The sequence below is a fragment of the Balearica regulorum genome, chromosome 21 (genome assembly GCF_011004875.1).
Source record: "Balearica regulorum gibbericeps isolate bBalReg1 chromosome 21, bBalReg1.pri, whole genome shotgun sequence".
NCBI classification, from domain to species: Eukaryota; Metazoa; Chordata; class Aves; order Gruiformes; family Gruidae; genus Balearica; species Balearica regulorum.
In genome coordinates, this window is record NC_046204.1 from 7097899 (window position 1) to 7117188 (window position 19290).

The 19290-nt window shown below is 52.4% G+C and overlaps 1 protein-coding gene across 3 annotated transcripts; it reads right to left on the bottom strand.

Annotated features, from left to right (window-relative positions):
• Nucleotides 1–581: 581 nt before the first annotated feature.
• On the bottom strand, nt 582–13704 carry NBL1 (NBL1, DAN family BMP antagonist). 3 transcript variants are annotated; one of them, XM_075772994.1, is made up of 5 exons: nt 13506–13704; nt 6896–6960; nt 3130–3324; nt 2809–2920; nt 582–1975 (listed from the first exon to the last, which is right to left on the bottom strand). In XM_075772994.1, exons 2-5 carry the CDS (start codon nt 6916–6918, stop codon nt 1721–1723), a joined length of 585 nt encoding a protein of 194 aa, XP_075629109.1. In that variant the 5' UTR covers nt 6919–6960; nt 13506–13704; the 3' UTR covers nt 582–1720. The 3 variants fall into 3 exon arrangements, with proteins under 3 accessions (XP_075629109.1, XP_075629110.1, XP_075629107.1); XM_075772995.1 differs by lacking the exon at nt 13506–13704 and adding an exon at nt 10106–10404; XM_075772992.1 differs by lacking the exon at nt 6896–6960 and having other exon boundaries at nt 13506–13703.
• Between the last annotated feature and the right edge of the window lie 5586 nt (nt 13705–19290).

Below are 19290 nucleotides of genomic sequence, written 5' to 3' on the forward strand. Positions count from 1 at the left end.
CTGCCCGGGGAACGCTTGATCCAAACGCCCTTGGAAACAGCCCACTGGTTTTCAGCCAAGGCACTTGGGTCCCCTCCTCACCCACGAAGGGATGTCCATGTCCAAGTTCGCCTTCCTCCACTCCAGAGGCACTCCTGGAGGCCACGAACATCTGGATGCCACCAAACACACTGGATCAAGACTGTCACCTAGTGGCAACAGAGCTGATAAAGGTTGTACGATCCCACAGAGACCCCACGCACTTCCCACACAAGTAGGACCCGACAGCCCTTAAACTTCCAGGCTGCAGCAACCGTGGGCCCCCGAGTGCAACCGTGCCTGGACGACAGCTGACGTGCAGGCTCCCCGTGTCCATGTGCAGCCCATATGCTGAGTATTTGGGGTTGGTTTTCCTTTTAGCGGCTCTCCCTCCTCCTCCCAAATTGAATGCAGCAGAAAACTAAAGGGAACCGTCGTTCTCCCATGCCCTGCACCCTCCTGCGCTGCTCTCCCGTCTGGTGTCCTGGTGTAAACGTCCTCTCCCCCGTCAGCACTGAGGAGCCTACTGCCAAAAACCAGACAGGCATCAGAGTACTGAGAAATGGAAGTCAGAACTAATTTATTTAAGAAAAAAAAAAAACAAAACAACCACCTTGTAAAAAGGAGGGGGAGGCATCGATTACAAGCTCTGGAAGCTCTTGTCAGGACAGCGCCAAAGAAATCAGCTTTATACAACAGAGAGAAAGGGGTAGCAGGAGGGGGCCAGGGCCGTCCCCCCACCCCGAGCCTCCCCAGCCCTGCATGAGCAGTCCCCTGCGCAGGTACAGCGGCATCCCGGCACTCGTCCCCCTTCTCCCTCCACCACCATTAAAGTGCAGCAGGGAGAGGGGAGAGGGGCTGGCTCCCACCCAGACCACCCCAGCGCGAGCCTGCTCTTGGCCTTCCCCTGCAGGCCACAAAATGCGAAACCCCAGTGCCCACGGCCATGATGCAGCTCCCTCCTCCCCAGGGACCTATGTGGTGGCCCTGAGGACCAGCAAGGAAAGGGCTCTCATCCCCATGGTTCCCACCAACCTCACGCAGAGGCACGTCCTGGGGCAAAACGCTCCCCAAGAGCCACCTAATACCAGGGGGTTGGGGTTGAACCAGGATCCAGTGGGTGCCAGGAGGAACGGCGCCTCCACGCTGAGCCCACGTGTCCTCAGGCACGCAGGGTAGACGGGAGGAAGAAGGGATGCCCCCAGTCCCGCACACCCCAGGAGAGATGCACATCTCTTGTGGGACTGTGGAGAGGCTGCATCCCTTCTTCCTCCGCCCCACGCACGAGCCTTTCACAAGAGGAAAAACCAGAAGGACGCAGCAAGGGCTCCACAGCAGGTTCAGGAGCCTGCAGACAGCCCCTGGGGAGCCTCGCTCAGCGCTTGCTCTCAGCCAAAGCCCCCTCGCCCAGGTTCCCGCTCCTCTCAATATATTATTACTATTATGTGCAAGTAGTTTTGCATCAGAAAACCCCGAGCCCTCCTCTCTCCCCTGCAGCTCCAGCCTCAAGTCCGCCCCTCAGCCCTGCTTGTTCCTCAAAACGTTCCTCCAGCCCCGGGGTGTCGTGGAGAGCAAAGCGTGAGGGTAGCTATTAGACAGGAAAGACTCCACCACCCCCCTCCCTCCCCAAACCCCAGCCGTCTCCCTCGCACACACCCCCTGCCCGCGCCACCGGCTGCAAGGACAGTCCACGAGGGCCAGGTCACTCGTCGCCCTCCTCCTCGTGATGGTGGTGGCTGGAGGCAGGAGGTTCTTCCACCTCTTGTTGGTGGTGGGCATAGTGATGGGGGCTGGGACCTTCAGCGGGCATGTTCTCCTCCGCATTCAGGTAGACGTTGAACAGGGCTCCCTCGTGGCTCGGCTCCTTCCCGCAAGCCTGGCAGCTACAGTGAAGTATCTTCTCCACCAGCTTGTCAACCCTGGGGATCTCGTCGTTGCCTGGACAGTCCAGCGTCACCTGGGTAGAAGGACGAGGACACCGTAAGTGAGCAGGCAGGCTCAACGCCCGGACAGCCGTCCTGCTGCGGGCGGTCCCCATACCCTGCGGAGTTGGGGTGTTTTAAGCCAGAAGTGACAGCTTGCTGCCCCTACAGACAAACCTCCCCACAGACTGCAAGGCAAGAGCACTCTGGGAAGCTGCAGAGAGCCAGGGAAAATGCACCGACTCAAGTGGGACACTACTCCCAGGCACTACTGGCACAGAAATATCAGTGGCAACAGCAAAGGCCACCCAAAAGACGCGTTGCTGAGCATCTCAGATAGTTTGGACTCAACCATCTGCCCAAATGTTTGAGTGAAAGCAAAGCAGAAGGCTGAGCCCAGCTCCCTGGGAGCCTGGGCCTGCCTCAGAGGCAGGGTTTATGGCTCTGCCAGGATCAACAGTGGCATGAAACTGTGAGGTCTGAGGGTGACTGGCAGATGGGCTATGGGAAACACCTCTGGACACTAAAGAAGGCAAAAACTCCTAAGTGGGAGGAGGCGACAAAGCGAGTGGTGCAGAGAACAGGCACGCGGGATGAGCACTGGGATGAATAATGCAGGGACTGATGGGGGATGCTGCTGCAGAGTGACAAATGCATCATTCATCACAGCAGTCACGTTGCTTCCAGCAGCCCCGTCCACCCCGGCATCTCCAGACAGGGTAAAGTCACCTGAGAGACATCCTGGAGCGAAGCTACAAGTGCGGAAACCTCAGGGATGGAAAACGGCTTGCCCCAAAGCAGTGGCAGAGCAGAGCTGAGAGCCCATCCCCAGCTGCAGAAAGGACCGCGAGCAGGCAGGGATACTCACGATTTCCCACATGGACTGGGCTGGCATGCAGGAGTCACAGTGAACCAGGGACTCGGTGGACTGAGGGAAGGTGTTGGGGACGCTGTAGCTGAAACACTGTCCCAGACAAGCCCTGCAAAGATAACAGGAGGGATGAGGGCTCAGGGGAGGTGCCTGCTCTTCCCAACAAAGGCAGACAGAGATTTGACCTTCCACTGAGACAGACAGAAGGCAGCCGGGCAGAGGCAGGACATTGTGCCTGGCTTCTTGTGCGAGTGACAGTCCCCAAAGTGCAAATGGAAATCAGCTGCATCCAGCTCTGCCCTGAGGGTGGATCCGTACCTGTTCTGGATGGACTTGGACTCGCAGCCGCTGTGCCCCACAATCTGGGTGATGTTCTTTGCCTCGCACCAAGCGCTCTTGTCCGGGAAGAGGGCGAGCTTATTTATGGGGGGCGGCGCGGCCAGGAGCAGCGCTGGGAAGAGGGCACCAACCACGAACCATAACATCATGGCCAGCTCTGCCAAAATCCTACGACTGGAGACAGAGAGCAAAGCGTTAGCAGGAAAGGAAACAGGCAAGCCAGCTCATTTCTCCAACCCTGTGGCAGTTCTCAGCTGCGACAAGCACAGGTATGTCCTCCCAGTGTGGGGGTACTCACATCTCCCTCCACGGCCAACGAGGCTCCCCAAAACACCGCACGGGGAGTGGGACACGCTGCACTGCCTCTTCCCTGTTCAAAACCAGCTCTGGGGTAGGAAGACCTGCATTAATTCTCCTGAGCTTTGTGCCAGGAGCAACAGCAGGCTTTTCATCATTTCGCACCCAAAGCTGGGCTGAGAGAAGTTTGCAAAACAAAAGTGTCGCTCCCATGGGCCGAACGCAGGTTGGAGAAACTGCGGAGTGCAGAAATGTTTTTGAGGAAGGAGCACACTTCCCCATTTCCTTCTCTCCCACCTGAAAAGCCAAAGCTGGCCTTGCTGCAAGCCTTCCCAGAGAAAAGGGATCGCTTTCCCAGGGAAAGAAACCCACTCTCCTCCTGGCAGTGCGCAGCAGGTGTCGCTGCAAGGCAGCAGCAAGCAGGGAGACGTGGAAAACCTCAATCCAGAGGCCAGGAACCCGAAGGAACAACCAATACGGCATTTATTTTTATAGAGCCACTCACATTCAGCAAACGGTTACTCTGAGGATGGGAACTGAGTCTGCAGCCAAGGGGGGTCCTTTTAGTACCAAGCTTAAACCTTGCTCACAAAGGTGGTCGGCCGAGAAGGTTACTTACCACCCCCCGGAGAAACCCCACGCAGGGTTTCCTTGCAGGCCAGCTGTACTCTCAGCCAAGGTGCCTGCATTAACACTCCCAATCACTGGGGAAAGGCAGATGGAAAAGCATCACAGAAATAGGGAAATTTTTTCCTTTGTGGGGTTTGGATGGAGTCACAGCGAAAGGCAGACATTTATGCTTTCTAAAGTATTTGTTAGAACCATGTTATTTGTTATTTCCTTCTATTTATTTATCCAGATGAAGATCCAAAGCCCACACTGGAAAGACTCCTGCTGATTCCCATGGCTCCTGGGCCCAGCCCTCTAACGCTTGCGGGGGAAGGAGAGGAAAAATGCCTTGTTTATCAGATGCCGGTGTCAGAGACAGCTCTGCGCTGGAGACTCCCAGCCGGGCGTCCCCCCAGTCGCTCAGTCTATCTGCACGCTCTTCACCAATGCATCCTTGGCCAGAGGACCACCACGTTTATCTAAACTATTATTATGGGGCAGAGGGTTTTGCACTGTTACCCCTCCACTGAGCCCAACCTCCTGGATCTGAATGAGAGAGAGATGAGAGAGAGATGCTTCCCCACCCTCCATCCCAAGGCATCCAGAAAAGGGCATCCTCATTCCCTGGCCCCGGGATCTCTGGAGGAATCAGATGGGGTCTCTCCTAAATTTTCTTATTTCCTGCTAATACAGGAGCCATAATGGTATAATACAGCAAAACCTTTATAGCCCTGGCTTCCTAATCCTCCTAGCACTTGTTCACGAGAATCCCATGGGTCCCTGGTGAGAATACCTGCACAAAGCAGGGTTTGCAGGTCTTGGTTTGAGATAAGCAGAGAGTGTTAGCCCCTGAACTTGCACTGCCATTAATAAGAGCGGTGTGGTTAAATACATTTATCCTGCAGACAACTCTTAGGGCTTAATTCTGCTCCCTGATTTTTTTTTTCCATTTCAGTGGGAGAATTCTGCAATTTCTGCTAAGAAGAACATGGCTAAGCTGCACACACACACACACACACACACACACTTGGTTTGCTTGGTTTTCTGAAACAAGCATCGCTCATTCCTCAAATGCCAGCAGCTCCGTGCTGAGGAACCCCGCTCCCAAAGGAGAGTCCGAGATCAGAGCTGGGATGTGACCCAAACAGCAATCACAACCCCCCGGGGAACAGCCGAAATTCCTCTGGAGTCAGCACACAAGTTCACTTCCACATGCCCGATTAGAGAGCAATTTCCTTCTTTCCAAAGAAAGGTGGTGGCTGGGTTTTTTCCAGGTTTCTACGCATCTCTATCCAGAAGCAAAGCAGCAAATGTTTCTGTCTGCGCTGACAGCCCTGCTTCCCTGGGACCTTTTTTTTTTTTCCCTGGAGGGAGGTATTCAATAAAGAGGCGTTTCTGCAGCGCTGGTCAGAGCAGACCCATTGCCAGAGGCACGAAGGATCATCTCCGAGCATCTGGGCTCCTGTCTCACTCCGATACTGAGAGGAAGATGAGTGAAGTTGTGCTCTGCTAAAGCACAGGACCTGGCCTGGATTCAGGAAAGCACTTAAACATATGATTAAGCCCTCTCCTTTCCAGAGCAGGGATGTGTTCATAACCAGGGCCCCTAGCAGCACGGCCGCTGGTCAGGTTTGCACGGGGGCAGTCGGCAAGCGGGGGGAACCGGGTCCCTCCACAGAGCTGGAGCAACTGCAGCTTCACCCCATTCTTCAGGGCACTCGGGTGCTGAGCACTGCTATCCCCTGCTGATTTTAAGCCTTCAACAGGCCACATCCACATGGTGTTTTCCTTCTCCCAAGAATGCCCTGGAACCCGCAGGGCCACATTTCTAGTAAGTAACAAGGTTTATGCCAGTGCCTAGGAAAACATCTGATGCAGCTGAGTTTGGGAGGGAGCTGGGGCTGGAAACAGCCTGCTCGCAACTGCGGCATGTTCGCTGGCATAGTTCAAACCAGTCATGCGAACAGAGCTGCCACTAAAACCATTCATCTGACAGCAGCCACAGGGTCGGAGACAAAAGGACCGTGTTCCTTCTCCCCCAGGCTGGGAAGGGAAGGGAAAAAGGAGGACAAGGCACCCGAGCAGGTTTGCAAACTCCCGATTAAATAAAGGCACCGAGCACATTCCTCCGTGACAAGCTAAATTACACGTTGCAGCCCCTAAAGGAACAAGTGTGTGCTCCCCGGCGCTGACCCCAGCCCTGGCCTGCTGGTGGGCGCAAGCGCTTCCCCGCACACAGGGGCTTCTTTCTCTTCTCTGCACCGGGGCACATTTTTTTTCCTGCTAGTCAAAGCTTTTCAAGCATAAAGTTCAGCTCAGTTCCGGCAGACCCATCAGCCCGTGAGGGTCCCCCCCACTCCTTTGCAGGGAACCGCATGGCAGCTTCCTCAGCCATCCCTGCAGCACACATTTGAGAAATCAAATGACTCAGCCCTTGAGCCTGGCACATCCCGGACTCCAGAAACAAACAACATCTCAGCGCACGCACAGCTGCAGCCTTGCAGCGAGCGGCCCCGGAGCCCTTTTCCAGCCTGTCCCCGTGCCCGAGGAGCTAAGGGTGCACAATGTCCAAGGCTGACGGGTCTCAGTGGTATCGGCTCAGCATCCCTTCGAGACCCAGAGAGCCTGGCAGGAGTCCTGCCGGCAGCTGAGCCGCCCATGAGCCTGGTTTTGAGATCTGGTGGTAGCACGCTCAAATGTTTTGTGTCACCTTCCTCCTGTCCCGGCAGTCCCGGGGACTCTCAGAAGTCCCGCAAGCAGGGCAGTCCCCGCCAACGCCTGGAAGCAGCTGGGAAAATCTACATCGTTACATCGGCTGGAGGACAATCACGGGAATTACCTCGGAGGCCACGTTCCCACCATCCAGCCCACAGCTGTTCCCGGCCATTTGGAAACCAAACACTTCTGGAGGAAAATAAAAAAGATCTAATCAGTTTTACCCTCTTTTTCCAGTGGGAAGTTTACACCATAATACAAGACAAGCCTGCAGGTGGACATGGGGAACATTTCATGAGTAGTTTAATATATTTATAGGTATTTTTCTTATCCAGAATCTGGCAATTTCGCCAAATACATAAAAACACAGACACAGGTATATTGTGCTTATGGCCACACACACAGCATCCCAGGTTCTGAGACAAGAAACCCCTAAGCTTTATAAACATTGCTTGGCCAAGGCTCAAAGCCTGTGAACACAGCACAGAAATAGTGTCAGCTCCATGCTGTAGCTAAGGAAAATTAGGTACAAACCTAGGAAACGGCCTTACTTCAGTGTCTGAATTAGTGATTCAAGTCCTTGCGTGAGATCTCAGCAGAGATGGACAAAGTGAAGGTTTCAGCTCCTGGTCTGGATCAGGGCTGGGACCTCCACCTTCCTCTCCTGCCTCCCTGGACACACGGCATGGCTGTCCTGCCCGATGCAGCCGGCTTCCCACCCAGCCACACCATGTTAAGCTGCCAAGAGCAACCCCAAGTTGGTGTTAAACATGAATCACAGCAGTACCGGGTCCTGCCTTTGTCTTCAACTAGTTATTTGTGCCATTTTGCTGAGAAAAGCTTCTGCACAGCACTGCCAGGAGGAGACCCCAAAGACGCACAGCTGAGTGCACTGCTCCGTGCCTCAGTTTCCCTGCTTGTAAGACCAGAGACGGGGGAGCGCTGCACACCAAGTGAGCTGATGGGTGCAGAGAGTGTGGGAAAGCACGGGGAGGTCTTTGGAGCGCCAGATTTTCTTCGAGGGAAGAGGCTGCCCGGGGCAGGAGGGGAGGGACGGCTGCCAACAGCCCTCGCCCCACACGATGCGGTGCGCGTTCCTCGACGGGAAGGTGCTCGGGGGGAAATGCCGCGCTGCAGGGCAGGCAGGAGTCAGGCCAGGACGTTGCTGTGCGGTGGGGGAGTCACACAAGGATACTGTGCTGCAAAGCAAGGGGGGGATGCTGCCCGGAGAACAAAAAGCTCTCCGAGGACTCGGGTGGGATCACTCCTGCATGTGGAGGTGGCCAGGAGGCATCTCTGTTGCAGGTAGCTGTGAACGCTGAAAGGCAACCGATTATTTAGGCATCTAAAAGGAAGCAAAGCCACAGTAAGTGTCTGATTTGGTGACAATTGGAAAGAAACATGTATCTGTCCCAGAAAGATCCAGGGCATGGGTTTCCTTACACACAGGATTTTGTCTGTACAGTACCTTCTGAGTACTATAGGGAATCACCTCTTAGGAATCTCAACTCAAATAAGACTTGCAACAAGAAATATCACAGGCCAGTGTCAGTAGGAAGAGTTAAAATCTAAACTGGGAAAACCTGAAAGGTTGCTGTGCACTGAAAAAAAAAATAATAAACCAACTGATTTTATTCAATACTTTCCCCTATTCAATACTTCCCCCTTTTTTGAAACATGAATTTAGCTAAACCTTTGGTAGCTTTACATTTTTCAATTTGGTTGCAAAAAAATACAAAGTGAAACATTCTTTAGGGGACTCTACTGTTGTGCCTGCAGTAGCCCTGATTAATCTGATCGATGTCACGACAATATCACCAGGGGAGAGGGAAGAGAACTCTGCACTGAAAATGTCTAGAGGTAATTCTTCAGGGCAGCAAGACAGATGAGTGCTTAACTGAACACAGAAGTCTCTCCTGAGCTAAGACTTTCAGTCTTGCTTTGCTGAGCTGCAAAATCTGGGAAGAAATTACAAAAAAATAAAAAGGGAACTACCATAGGAAGACATTTGATATTTAACATGTAAAAGAATCAATCCTAAAAACTTTTAGATAATAGAGCAAAAGCCGTGTCATTTCTCACTGTGGGTCTGGCTGTCTCTGCCCCTTTCAAAAGCAGGAGATGTTAGAGCTTCCCTTTCCGTAACGTATTAATTTCCACTCAAGCACGGTTGGGCGATTTACAGAAATAAAGCAGAAATAGAGAAAAACAGTGCAGCATTTTCAAAGCTCTCTTCTCTCCCCACTTTGGCCAGAATTTCAAAAAACTTTGGTATGTTGGGAGTTTAAATCTGGCTTCTCGACCATGTACTGAGCACTCGAGAAACTCATTTTATGCAGCTGGGAAAAAAATCGAAGCTCCTTTACCTACAAAAGTCATTGGAAAGCTACCTATGGACTTAGATAGGCTTAGAATGCGGTCCTAAAGGAGCTCTGCTGGAAAAGGGACACACTAACGGCCTGTGGAGGAGGCAAGAGTAATATAAATAGTTTCTGGTAATCTATTTCAATTGCTCAATTTCTTCAGCATTAAAAACAATCGCAGACAGGAAAATGCATCAACATAAAGCACAGGAGTATATCCTAGTCCCATAGCACCCTATACTCCCTCTCTTGTTCAAGCACCTGCTCAAAATGTGGGACTCTGCAGCCCCTAAGAGCAGCGAGGCAAGCGCAACGGGAGCGAGGATCCCATCCTGTGCTGGGGACCTGAAAAGAAGCCTGGTACCAGCCTCCAGCAGCCGGCAGTTTTGGGGAGCAGTGAGACTGGGGTGCCTTGGCGAACTGGGGAAAGGGAGAGCGTTATGGGCTCTGTCTGAGACCCTGTGCAAGGAAGGACTAGTCTGCAACATGCTTTGGCTAAAACAGTCCCCAGCGGTAGGTCGTATGTGAGCGCGTTGCAGATAATATGAAAAATAGGCACTTTCAAACACAGCTGTTAGCAGCGTTTCAGCCAGAGGCCTTGCTCGCATGTCTGGACCTGAAGGAGGCTCAACTCCCTCCTGTGCTTCCCCTGGAGCCGGTGTTTCCCGCACAGCCGTCCCACACGCTCGCTGCCGCAGAGCAGGCAGGCAGAGCCACTGTCAGCCTGGCTGGGGCTGAGGGGATCGGCCGGAGCTTTGGAGGACCATAGATGTCCAAACACAGACCGTGGATCCAAAACTCTTTGAAAATCCCATGCGAGTAGCAGTGATTGCTGCTCTCCAGCTGGGCTGCTCTCTCTAAAGCTGGCTCTGACCCCTGCAAGCACCAGTTTCCCACCCAGCATGGAAAGGGGCTCTGTCCTTTCCTCCTCCACAGCATCACTAATCGAGAGCCCGGCCGCTGTCACTCACCTGACGGCATCTCCCCAAGGCACCTGGCTCGCTCCAGGGCACAGAGTCACACCGTTTCCCCTTGCAACTGAAGCTACAGTCTCTCCCCTCCTTTTTCGGTGAAAACAGCTTTCACGGGGCAGGCGGTAAAATGTGCACTGCCTCTGGGAAGGGTCCCAAGAGTCGTTCACTTTTACCCGTGTTTGATTTGCACGCAGGCACCAGCGATTTCCCTGGGGAGCGCTTCTCCCAGCAGGCCCAGTTCTGCTTTCACTTAGTGAGGTAAACTGGGACCGGCTCCTCCAAATGACTCCACTGGTGCAAATGAGATCAGAATCTGGCACCGCTCGTCTTACTCAAAACAAGCATAACTGGAACCAGATAAAACCAGTTCTAGTACATAGTGGCCACCAGGATTATTATTTTTTTAATTTAGCACACACGCCGCGTAAGGCCATCCTGCAGTCAGGGATGGGAGTTGTCTCAAATGCCAATCACGCTGGCTTTCAGCTTGCTCGGTCATTCATTACCAAACTTGCATAAAAAATCAAGCCCTGTCCTACAGAGCGGGGTTGTGCTTGCAGGATCAGGTTCCCAGCTGCTGGAGCAAAAGGGGGAAAGAGGGAAGGAGAAAGGGGTTCGCAGCTGAAGCTGTGGACCTTTCAGTGACGGTTCAGGATCCTTCCTGCCATTTCCCTCTCCCTTTACAACCGTTTAGGCCACAACAGCAGAAATCCAGTTGACTTGAGTGCTGGTTTGCCCTCTTTTAATCTCTGCTTTACACTGCACCAGCCTTCTCAGTTTTGACGACATAAAACCCAACGTCTGTGTTATTTACCCACGGCACTGACTGCAGTATCTCCAATACCGAAGCATAGAAACACGTGGCACTGCAGGGCCAGAGGCTTTCGGGGGTAACCTAACAGCTCACAGCCCAGTTGGTATTTTCAATTGCTACCAGACGTGCTGGGGACTGACCTCACACTTGACATTTAGACAGTCTGTCCTAAAACTGCAGGATTGGGCCCAGTAACCACAATGAAATCAAACCGTGAACCGAATGCCGGTCTTTTTTCCTCTCTGGACAAGTTGTCTGAGCTCTGTTTCAGAGAAGAAGGAGGCTTAAGCCACATCCGAAAGAGTGGCTCGATCCTGACGCCATGTCCAAAGCTCAACTCCAAAGAACTGCAATCTTGGCTGGAAGAGGGGTAGTGGCCCAGCCCAGCTCCACAACTGGTAGAAGGGAGTGTTGGGTTGCTCCGTTCCCACCATCGGTGCTAGTTTACGCCCAAGAAAGCTCTGGCTCCCACCGCCCCGTGTCGCTCCCTCCCTAAACAGCGCTATGCGAGAAACAAAGGTCTGGGAAACAGCAAGCACAGCTCCTGCCAGCGCTAACGGGAGGTGTGGAGGACAGGCTATCCCTCGTTCCCACTCCAGTCCTCCCCCAAAAGGACAATTTTATCAGCCGTTCAGGTTTTTAAGAGTCCGATTTGAGCAGCTGAGAAGTTTCCTTGCCCTAAGCCGTACTGGACCCACCGGCACTCTGGTCCTTGCTTTATCGCAGGGGATCTCTGAGCCTGGGTGACTACAGACGGTTTTTTCCTTCCAGCAGACTTCAACGAAAAAAAAAAAAAAAAGCAGGAGCAAGGCTCTACGACGGAGCAAGTCCCCAGCTCTGCCTGCCCTGCGGTCGCTGCAGCTACGATACGGGAGGCGGCAGAGGTATTGCTAACACTTTAATGGGAACAGCACAGAGCTCGGGGAGGAATAACTGCCCAGGAGTTTACTCTGCTTCTCGGGCAGGTTTCCCACAACCGTACCAGCTTAACACCACCTTGGCAATGCCAACATACACCGTGGGCAAAGTTACTCCAATACGGGCAGGTCTTCAAGGCTACTTTAAAAACAGTTTAGCTTGGGGCCCAATCCTGCGCACCCAAAACTCCCTCCAGCTTGACTGTTTTCCTTGCTCCGGAAAGACAACTGGGCACTCAGGAAGACTTTGCTCGTTCACCCTCTTTGCAAGACCGCAAACTCCCCAAGCTGGAATTCGGCACAGAGAGGTCAAGCCAAGAGCCTGGATTCTTCTCTGGGCTGTTTGCAAACACTGGGGATTTTTATACTAAAGGCAAATTCCATTTCCCATCCTGCGGTTTGCAAATTTGAGGCGAGCTGCCTTTTTTGAGATGGGAGACTGTCTTCGAAAAGCAAAAGTGCCCATTGTATACAGCTGATTTTTGGCTGGTTGGACATTGCAAAGAGGACATTAAGTTCTTAGGCTAAAAATACAAGGGAAAAGCTGGGCCTCACCATATCACTAGGATCTTTCCCACTCGTTTCAGTAGGGTGCAGATTCTTCAAAAAAAACCCCAAAAAACCCTGCATGGCAAAGCTGTGGTGCCCCTACTCCACAAACACTTCAGAGAGGCTGAATTTTGAATTTGATGGGGTTAATCCTATACATAAAAGTTAAATTGCAGAGCAGAGGATAAGTTTCTAAAGGGACAGTGCCCCCGTAAGAGAAATGTTAGCAGGCAAGTTAAAGCATAAGGGATTGTCTGGATCAACTTTAATGCAGCCTGAAAATGAGCTAAAGCATGTTCTGTCCCTGGAACATCTCTCGGAGAAAAAGAGAACTCCCCACTGTGCGTAAAATGCAGAGATCACTGTATAGAACAAATAAGGATTGCTGCGAACACTTAGACAAACTGAAATACTATGTTACGACTCAAGAAACAGGTAGAGCTCTATCGGATATAAGCCTTTGTAATATTCCACTAAGCACAAAAACTATTTGCAGGATATAAGGATGTAAATTCATCCCCAGTGCAAACTTTTCCAGTAACAAAAGTTTACTGCCCTGCCATCAGGAAAATTTCCTGCCTTTATGATACCCGAACTACTACACGTCCTCTGGTGTTGCAGTTAATCGATACACTGAACATTCCCATTCTTTCCTCTACACTTTTGTTCAAAACCCGAAATAGATGGGAAGGACTCTGTACCACATATGTGCAACTGATAGAGTGTGGCTCCCCATATCCTATTCTTTTCTTTTATTTAAGCTAAAGCAGCGGTGGAAATACTTTAACGATTGCACAGCAGATCCCCCGAAGTACGCCTCATCTGCAACTGATTTCTGCCCGTGGCAATATTCTCATCCTCCCGGCCATCAATCACCAGGGGCGGGGGGGGGGGGGGGGGGGGGGGGGGGGGGGTAGAGAATAGAAAGGAGAGGGAAAAGAGGCGGAAAATCTGGTGCTGATCAGCGGCGGAGAAAAAGCAGCAGGTCCGCTCCGTTTTGGGGCGGGGGTAGGGGAAAAAGGGGAAACACACACACACACACACACACACACACACACACACACACACACACACACAAAAAAAAAAAAAAAAAAAAAAAAAGCCAAGGGGTACTCACCACCCAGGCGACGGCGGGCACATCCCATGGGGTCCGGGGCCGCGGGCGGTTACAGCCCCGCGGTGCCCGGCGGCTGCCGCATCCTCGGCGCCGCGGCCCCCGGAGGCGCGGGGCGGGCGGGGAACCTACCGCCTCCCTCCCCCCGGTGCCGGGCTCCGGGCGGTGCCGCCGGCCCCGCCGCTCGCGATTGCACAATCGGGACGGGAGGGGATGGAGGGGGGGGGGGGGGGGGAAGCGAGAGGAGGGGAAAGGAGGGAGGGAAGGAGGGAGGGAGGAGGGAGGGGAGCGCCGGCTGCAGCGCCTGCCCGCCCCGCCGGGGCTCCGCCGGTTTATGGAGAGCCCCGAGCAGCCCCAGGAAGAGCAGCAGCCCCCTCCGGCCCGCGTACAGCCGGAGAGACGAGAGCCGGAGCGTGGGAGCTCCGCGGAGCCCCGACGGGGCGGCCCCCAAACACTCACGGCCGGCGGGACTCGCAGCCCCCGGGCCGGGCACGGAGCTCACACCGGTCAGCACCGACCGCCCTGGGCGATGAAGCCCCCGACAAGTGCTAAACACTAACGGGGTGAGCCCGTTGGCAACGCACGTCCGTCAAACCGGCCTGGCTGTAAGAGCAAAGCTGTGTCCGAAGGTGATTTCCCTGTGTTTGCTCCTGCAGTGCCATAAACACAGTCGGGATTTGGCTCACTGAACGCAAACAGTTCCTACTTCAACATAATACTTGATAGGGAGTGCTTGGGGTAGAGTCCTAGCCACAGCGAAGGCTTTGGGAAAGTTCTCCAACAGCAGAAAGGATGTTTTTATCTTCTTTTTTGTTTTTCCTTTCTTTTCCCTTCCTTTTCTTTCTTTCTCTCTTTCTTTTCCTCTCACCCTTTCCCATTAAAAATCTAACAGCCTAACACAATCGCAGTGAAACCCCATTCATCGCTATCTTTCAGTTACGATGATTGTCGGAGACCGGAAGGGCTCTGTTTCTGTAAAGGCACAATTAATCTAATAGAGGCCTCCACATTAAACACTGGCACGGCACTACCCAAATCCAAAGATACCTGTGAGGCTTGGATGGGCTCTGCTGGCTCCTGTTTGGGTGAAGATTTGCATAGAGATCAGAGAAGCAGGAAGAGGAGATGGTAAGAAAGCAACAGCGCTGAGAGAAGTGTTGGTCCTGCCCTGGCAGTAGTCCTGGGGAGAAGCGAGGAAAGCAAGCTTTGGAGCTGGGTGTTAGCTGGAGGCTGCAAGCGAAGGAACGTTTTCCTGCTGCTTGGTTGCTTCCAGCTCCGGGACAACAGGATTTTGTAAATAGGATGGCAAAAACCTGCTTCCATCATCGCTTTCTTATCCTGCTAGATGCAACCTACCCAGCCCGGAACTGTACCGGGCCAACAACAGACAAAGAGGCAGCCTTTCACCACGACCGCATACCCCACTGCGAACCCGAACTCTGATCTCCCAGCGTCTTCACCCACTGCTGAACTTGGGCTTTTAACTAATCTCTCCCTGCTCCTCATGGCCAGCATGACCAGTGAGCTCCTGCCCAGGAGGCTATTTTAGTCTGAATAAAATAATGAGTGAAAGAGGAGACATCAGAGGCTTGGAAGCAAGTTTTCAGGTCTGTGGATAAATGACGAAAAATAAGATGCAGACACGACCAGCTACGAAGCAACAAACCACGGGCATAAAGGTGAAATTCAGCCAAGCGTACAGGCCCGCGGTTCAGTATTTTGATGTTTTTTGTGGGATCCTCGGCACTGGGGTGTGATTACTCTGAGTGGAGTGCCAGGCTGCATGCAGCGATGTGAGCCAGCGTGCAGTTCATTCACTGCTTCCTACTATTCATTCGTGCTCCAGTTCTGTAAACAGCCAAACAGCAGAAAAGGGAAACACAGCAATCTGTGAATCTGGGGGTGGGGAGGCATGAGGAGCAGAGTTCAGGTTTTCTGGTGTCAGAAGAAACAGGCAGAGGTGCTGTGTGACAGAGCAGGCTGCCTGGAGGATGAAAGAAGCTGCCGAGAGGCTGTCAAAGCCCTGGGCCGACACTTTTCTCCTTCCTCTCTGGCAATGCAGTATCGCAGCCAGAACAAGGAGTGAAGACCTGATGCCTGCAGATGTCATTTGGACAGACACTGGCTCAGGCACGGACTAGAAGCAGCCGCTCCGCAGCTGGGAGCAGATGGGAGGGAGACCAGGGAGGCAACGCCGGCAGGAAAGGAGCCGTCCTCACCGGTCAGGCCCCTAGCCAGGGTCGCTGGCTTCAGCAGCATTTTTAGACTCTAGCTCCACATCACCCCCTCGTTTACTGCTCTGGGGAGCTTGCTGCCTGCCCCTAAAACACCCGTGCCAAACCACGCTGTTGTTTTCCCGCCGAGTGGAGCAACACATGGGTTAGTACGACACAACTCTCTCACCTCCCGACGACAGCCCATTTCATCAGCCTGTTGTTTTCCACCACAGATAGACACCACATGAAAACACAGGTAGGTGCACAGAGCCTTGCCCAAAATGTCCACACACCCACCTAGGTCTCTTCCCCCATAGCCCTCTCCCCTGCTGCTGGATCACCGAGGCTTTCGTGCACTGAGACACAGCAGAAACCTGCTCTCTGGTCTCCAGGAGCTTCCCTTCCTCGCCCGCTGTTGCTGTTTTGGGCCTGCTGACAAACACCCACAGTGCCAGGGGCTCCCCGCTTGTCAGGACAGGACTAGGAACTGTGGGCGTGAGAATTAAAAGGGTGTATGTGTAAGTTAAAAATAAAACTATTCCTTTTATTTGTGTCTTAATGCAGATTCCAAGGCTCCCTGCCCGTAGCTGGATGCTAGAAAACGCACGCGGGGAAAGGTAGCTGGGAAAGAAAGCGAGCGAGAGCGTGTGCATCCGTGAAGGGCTGCAGGGAGCAACGAGGAGGGAATTACCCTTCAACATCCCCACAGCTGGGCCCACACTCCATCTCTCCCCCAGTGACTTGTGTTCACTGTCCCCAAGACACACCACATCGGGTCCAAAGAAATGCTCTCAAGGGCTAAACTCCCTGGCATGACACACGAGGGACTTGGGAGACTGAGGCCTGGGTCTGCCATGGACTACCCTGCCCCATCTCATGTCAGCCAATTTACTTCACCTCTCTGCGTCTCATTTGCAAAAGGGTACAAAATTGCATGGCAGCTCCCTGGAATAAAGATGGCTCTTTATCAGCTCCCTTCTCTCACTGGACTGTCACCTGCTGCAGTTGAACTCCCACTTCTTGGTTCCTAAATAAGCCCTAAGACATCTCCAAGGTGACAGCTCAGGACCTCAAACTGCTGTGTGTAAGGGCATACATGCCCGAGGTGAAGGGAGCAGTATTCATGCCGGGAGACGGAGGCAAACATTTTACTACTAAAAAAGCTGGGGGGTGATTTCCCATCACCATCTCAGGGAGATGAAGGGAAGGGACAGTGGTGGCAGGCAGGCTGTGAGGAACACCTTCTCCTATCACTGCCAGCGTGCAACTCTCACATCTGTGCAGTTCCAGCACCCAAGAGCAAGGATGCTCTTATTTCTTACAACTACCATCCCTGGTTTTTTAAGATCATTCAGACAACCAGGTCAATCCACCCTCAGCTTAATAACACACACAGAGGTAAGGAGAGAGGCTAGAGAAGAAGCTTCAGCCACGGGAGGAACTTAGACCAGCAACAGTTTAGGATAACTGATTTGAGCTCTGTGCAGAATCCCTTTGTGTAGGCAAAGCAGAAAGGCACGAGTCCGAGTGGTAATTTGGCTAGCTGGCTTGAACTGCAAAGTCCAACTTGCCTGGCCATGTGTAGAAAGTGAGATTTAGGGACGGACCTGGCTGGCAGGACTGTGCTCAGTAGTAAAGGCAAAGGATTTATCATAGAGCTCATTAGAAAACATCTGGGCTCAGCAAATGACCTGGAATGCGACTCAGCAGCGGGGCGCTCCTCTCTTCCCGAGTCCCGAGAATGTGAGCTCCCGCAGGGTAAGACTCAAGCCAGCTGTTTCCTCTAATCCCATCAGCCTTTCCTTCGACAGGGGTCCAAACGCTCGGTGAGCAGGAGAGAACGAGAAAGTCCCGTTCCCTCCCCTTGGTGATTGGGATTAGTGGTTTCTCTGTAGTGCCGTGCCAATGCATTTTGGGGCCCTGGGGCAGCAGTAAAAAAAATGTACCCCTCCCATCTCCGAGCAAGTCCAAGTGTGTTTAATCACTTTATTTTCCACCTTGCCCAATCGCTCCCTGCTCCCAGGCACTCCAGGCCCCTTCGTCCCTCCCTCTCTCGCTTCCCCAGCAACTCAGGTCATGCAAAATCCTTCTCCTATTCAGTTCATGTCTGCAGGGGCAGTTTCTATCAGGGAGGGCTGGGAAGAAGCTGTTTGGCTTCATTTGCAGGTGCCCTCTTCCCTACGAGTTCAAACAGTTTTTTTTCTTTCTCCTTCAAAAATACCACTTTCCTCCGACTCCATTACAACCGGCTAAATCCCCTCTGATAACCATCTTATTTTCTGCTGCACAACTTCCCCCTGCTGCAATCGCTCAGAACCTCTTATTATATTAATTATTTTTCTTGCAGCACTGCCTGAAGTCCCCAGCCAAGCTCAGGGCCTCATCACAATAGGTGCTTGTATGTGTTTAGAGACAGTTCTGGCACCGAAGCGCCTACAAACTGTCAACCAGCAGTACAAACTTAGAACATACACATGTGTGCAGGGAACATTTTGCACATTACCGAAAGGAAACCGGCACCCGCCTGAAATGGGGTGACTCAGCCCGGAGCAATATTGCACTGCTGTTGCATAGGAAGAGGCTCATGCACAAACTCTCTGGCCTTAAAGAGAAGGACCCAAAATCAGAAGTCTCAAAGTGCCAGTTTCTGAAGTCCTGCTACTGCAAGAGAGAGTCAGCATTTTTTAACTTAGGGTAAGAGAGAAAAAGAATGTATCTATGTATTCGCTAACAGATTAAAATCCTCTGCTCCCACTCCCCTCACCTTACAGAAGACAAATGCAAACATAATCCTTAAGGTGATAACATGATTTTCATATTTTAAAGGGTGTGGTTCATAAAATCATAGAAATGTGGGACCCTGAGAAATCTGCTTTCACTGCCTCCCTCTCCTCCTGCCCTGAAGCAGGATTGTGATTTTTTAGTTTGTGAAGCAGATAATACTATCGCAGCTGATGAGGAACTGAATAAAACTGGCCAGGAATCGTAGCTTATCCCTGCTATCTTGAATGTGCTGAGACATCCGTGCTAGCACTGGACCAATTCTTCATCATTCTGTTTTTAATTTTGGTACCAGGGACTGCCTCAGTGGCTGCTCCAATATGTGATAAGAGTTCACACTGAAGCCTCAGTTAAATGATTATAGGCTCATCCTGCGCTCAGAGGAGTCACAATGACCTTCTCTTTCTCTGCCAGCCCACCTCTATTTATACCTAATATGGATATAAAATCCACAACTTAGCAGATACTAGAGCCTCCCACAAACGTGTCACCTACTAGGATGCTCCCAAAGATTTACGGGAATTACTTCTCAGGCCTCAAAAGAACCCAGTAAATTAATTTTCTCTGTTCTGTCTGACGTGGTGCAGACAGCAGGAGTATGCGGACTTTCCCATACAGTCCTTCCAGCGCACCTCTGGTCCCAGCCCACAAACACTCCTGCAGTTCCAGCCCCAGGCTTCTACCCATCATTCAAAGATGCATTTATTGACATATGAAATACCCCAACTCTCGACAGATTATCTACGAAACCATGTAACCTTCAGAGAGAATTAAACAAAAACCAGGCCCCG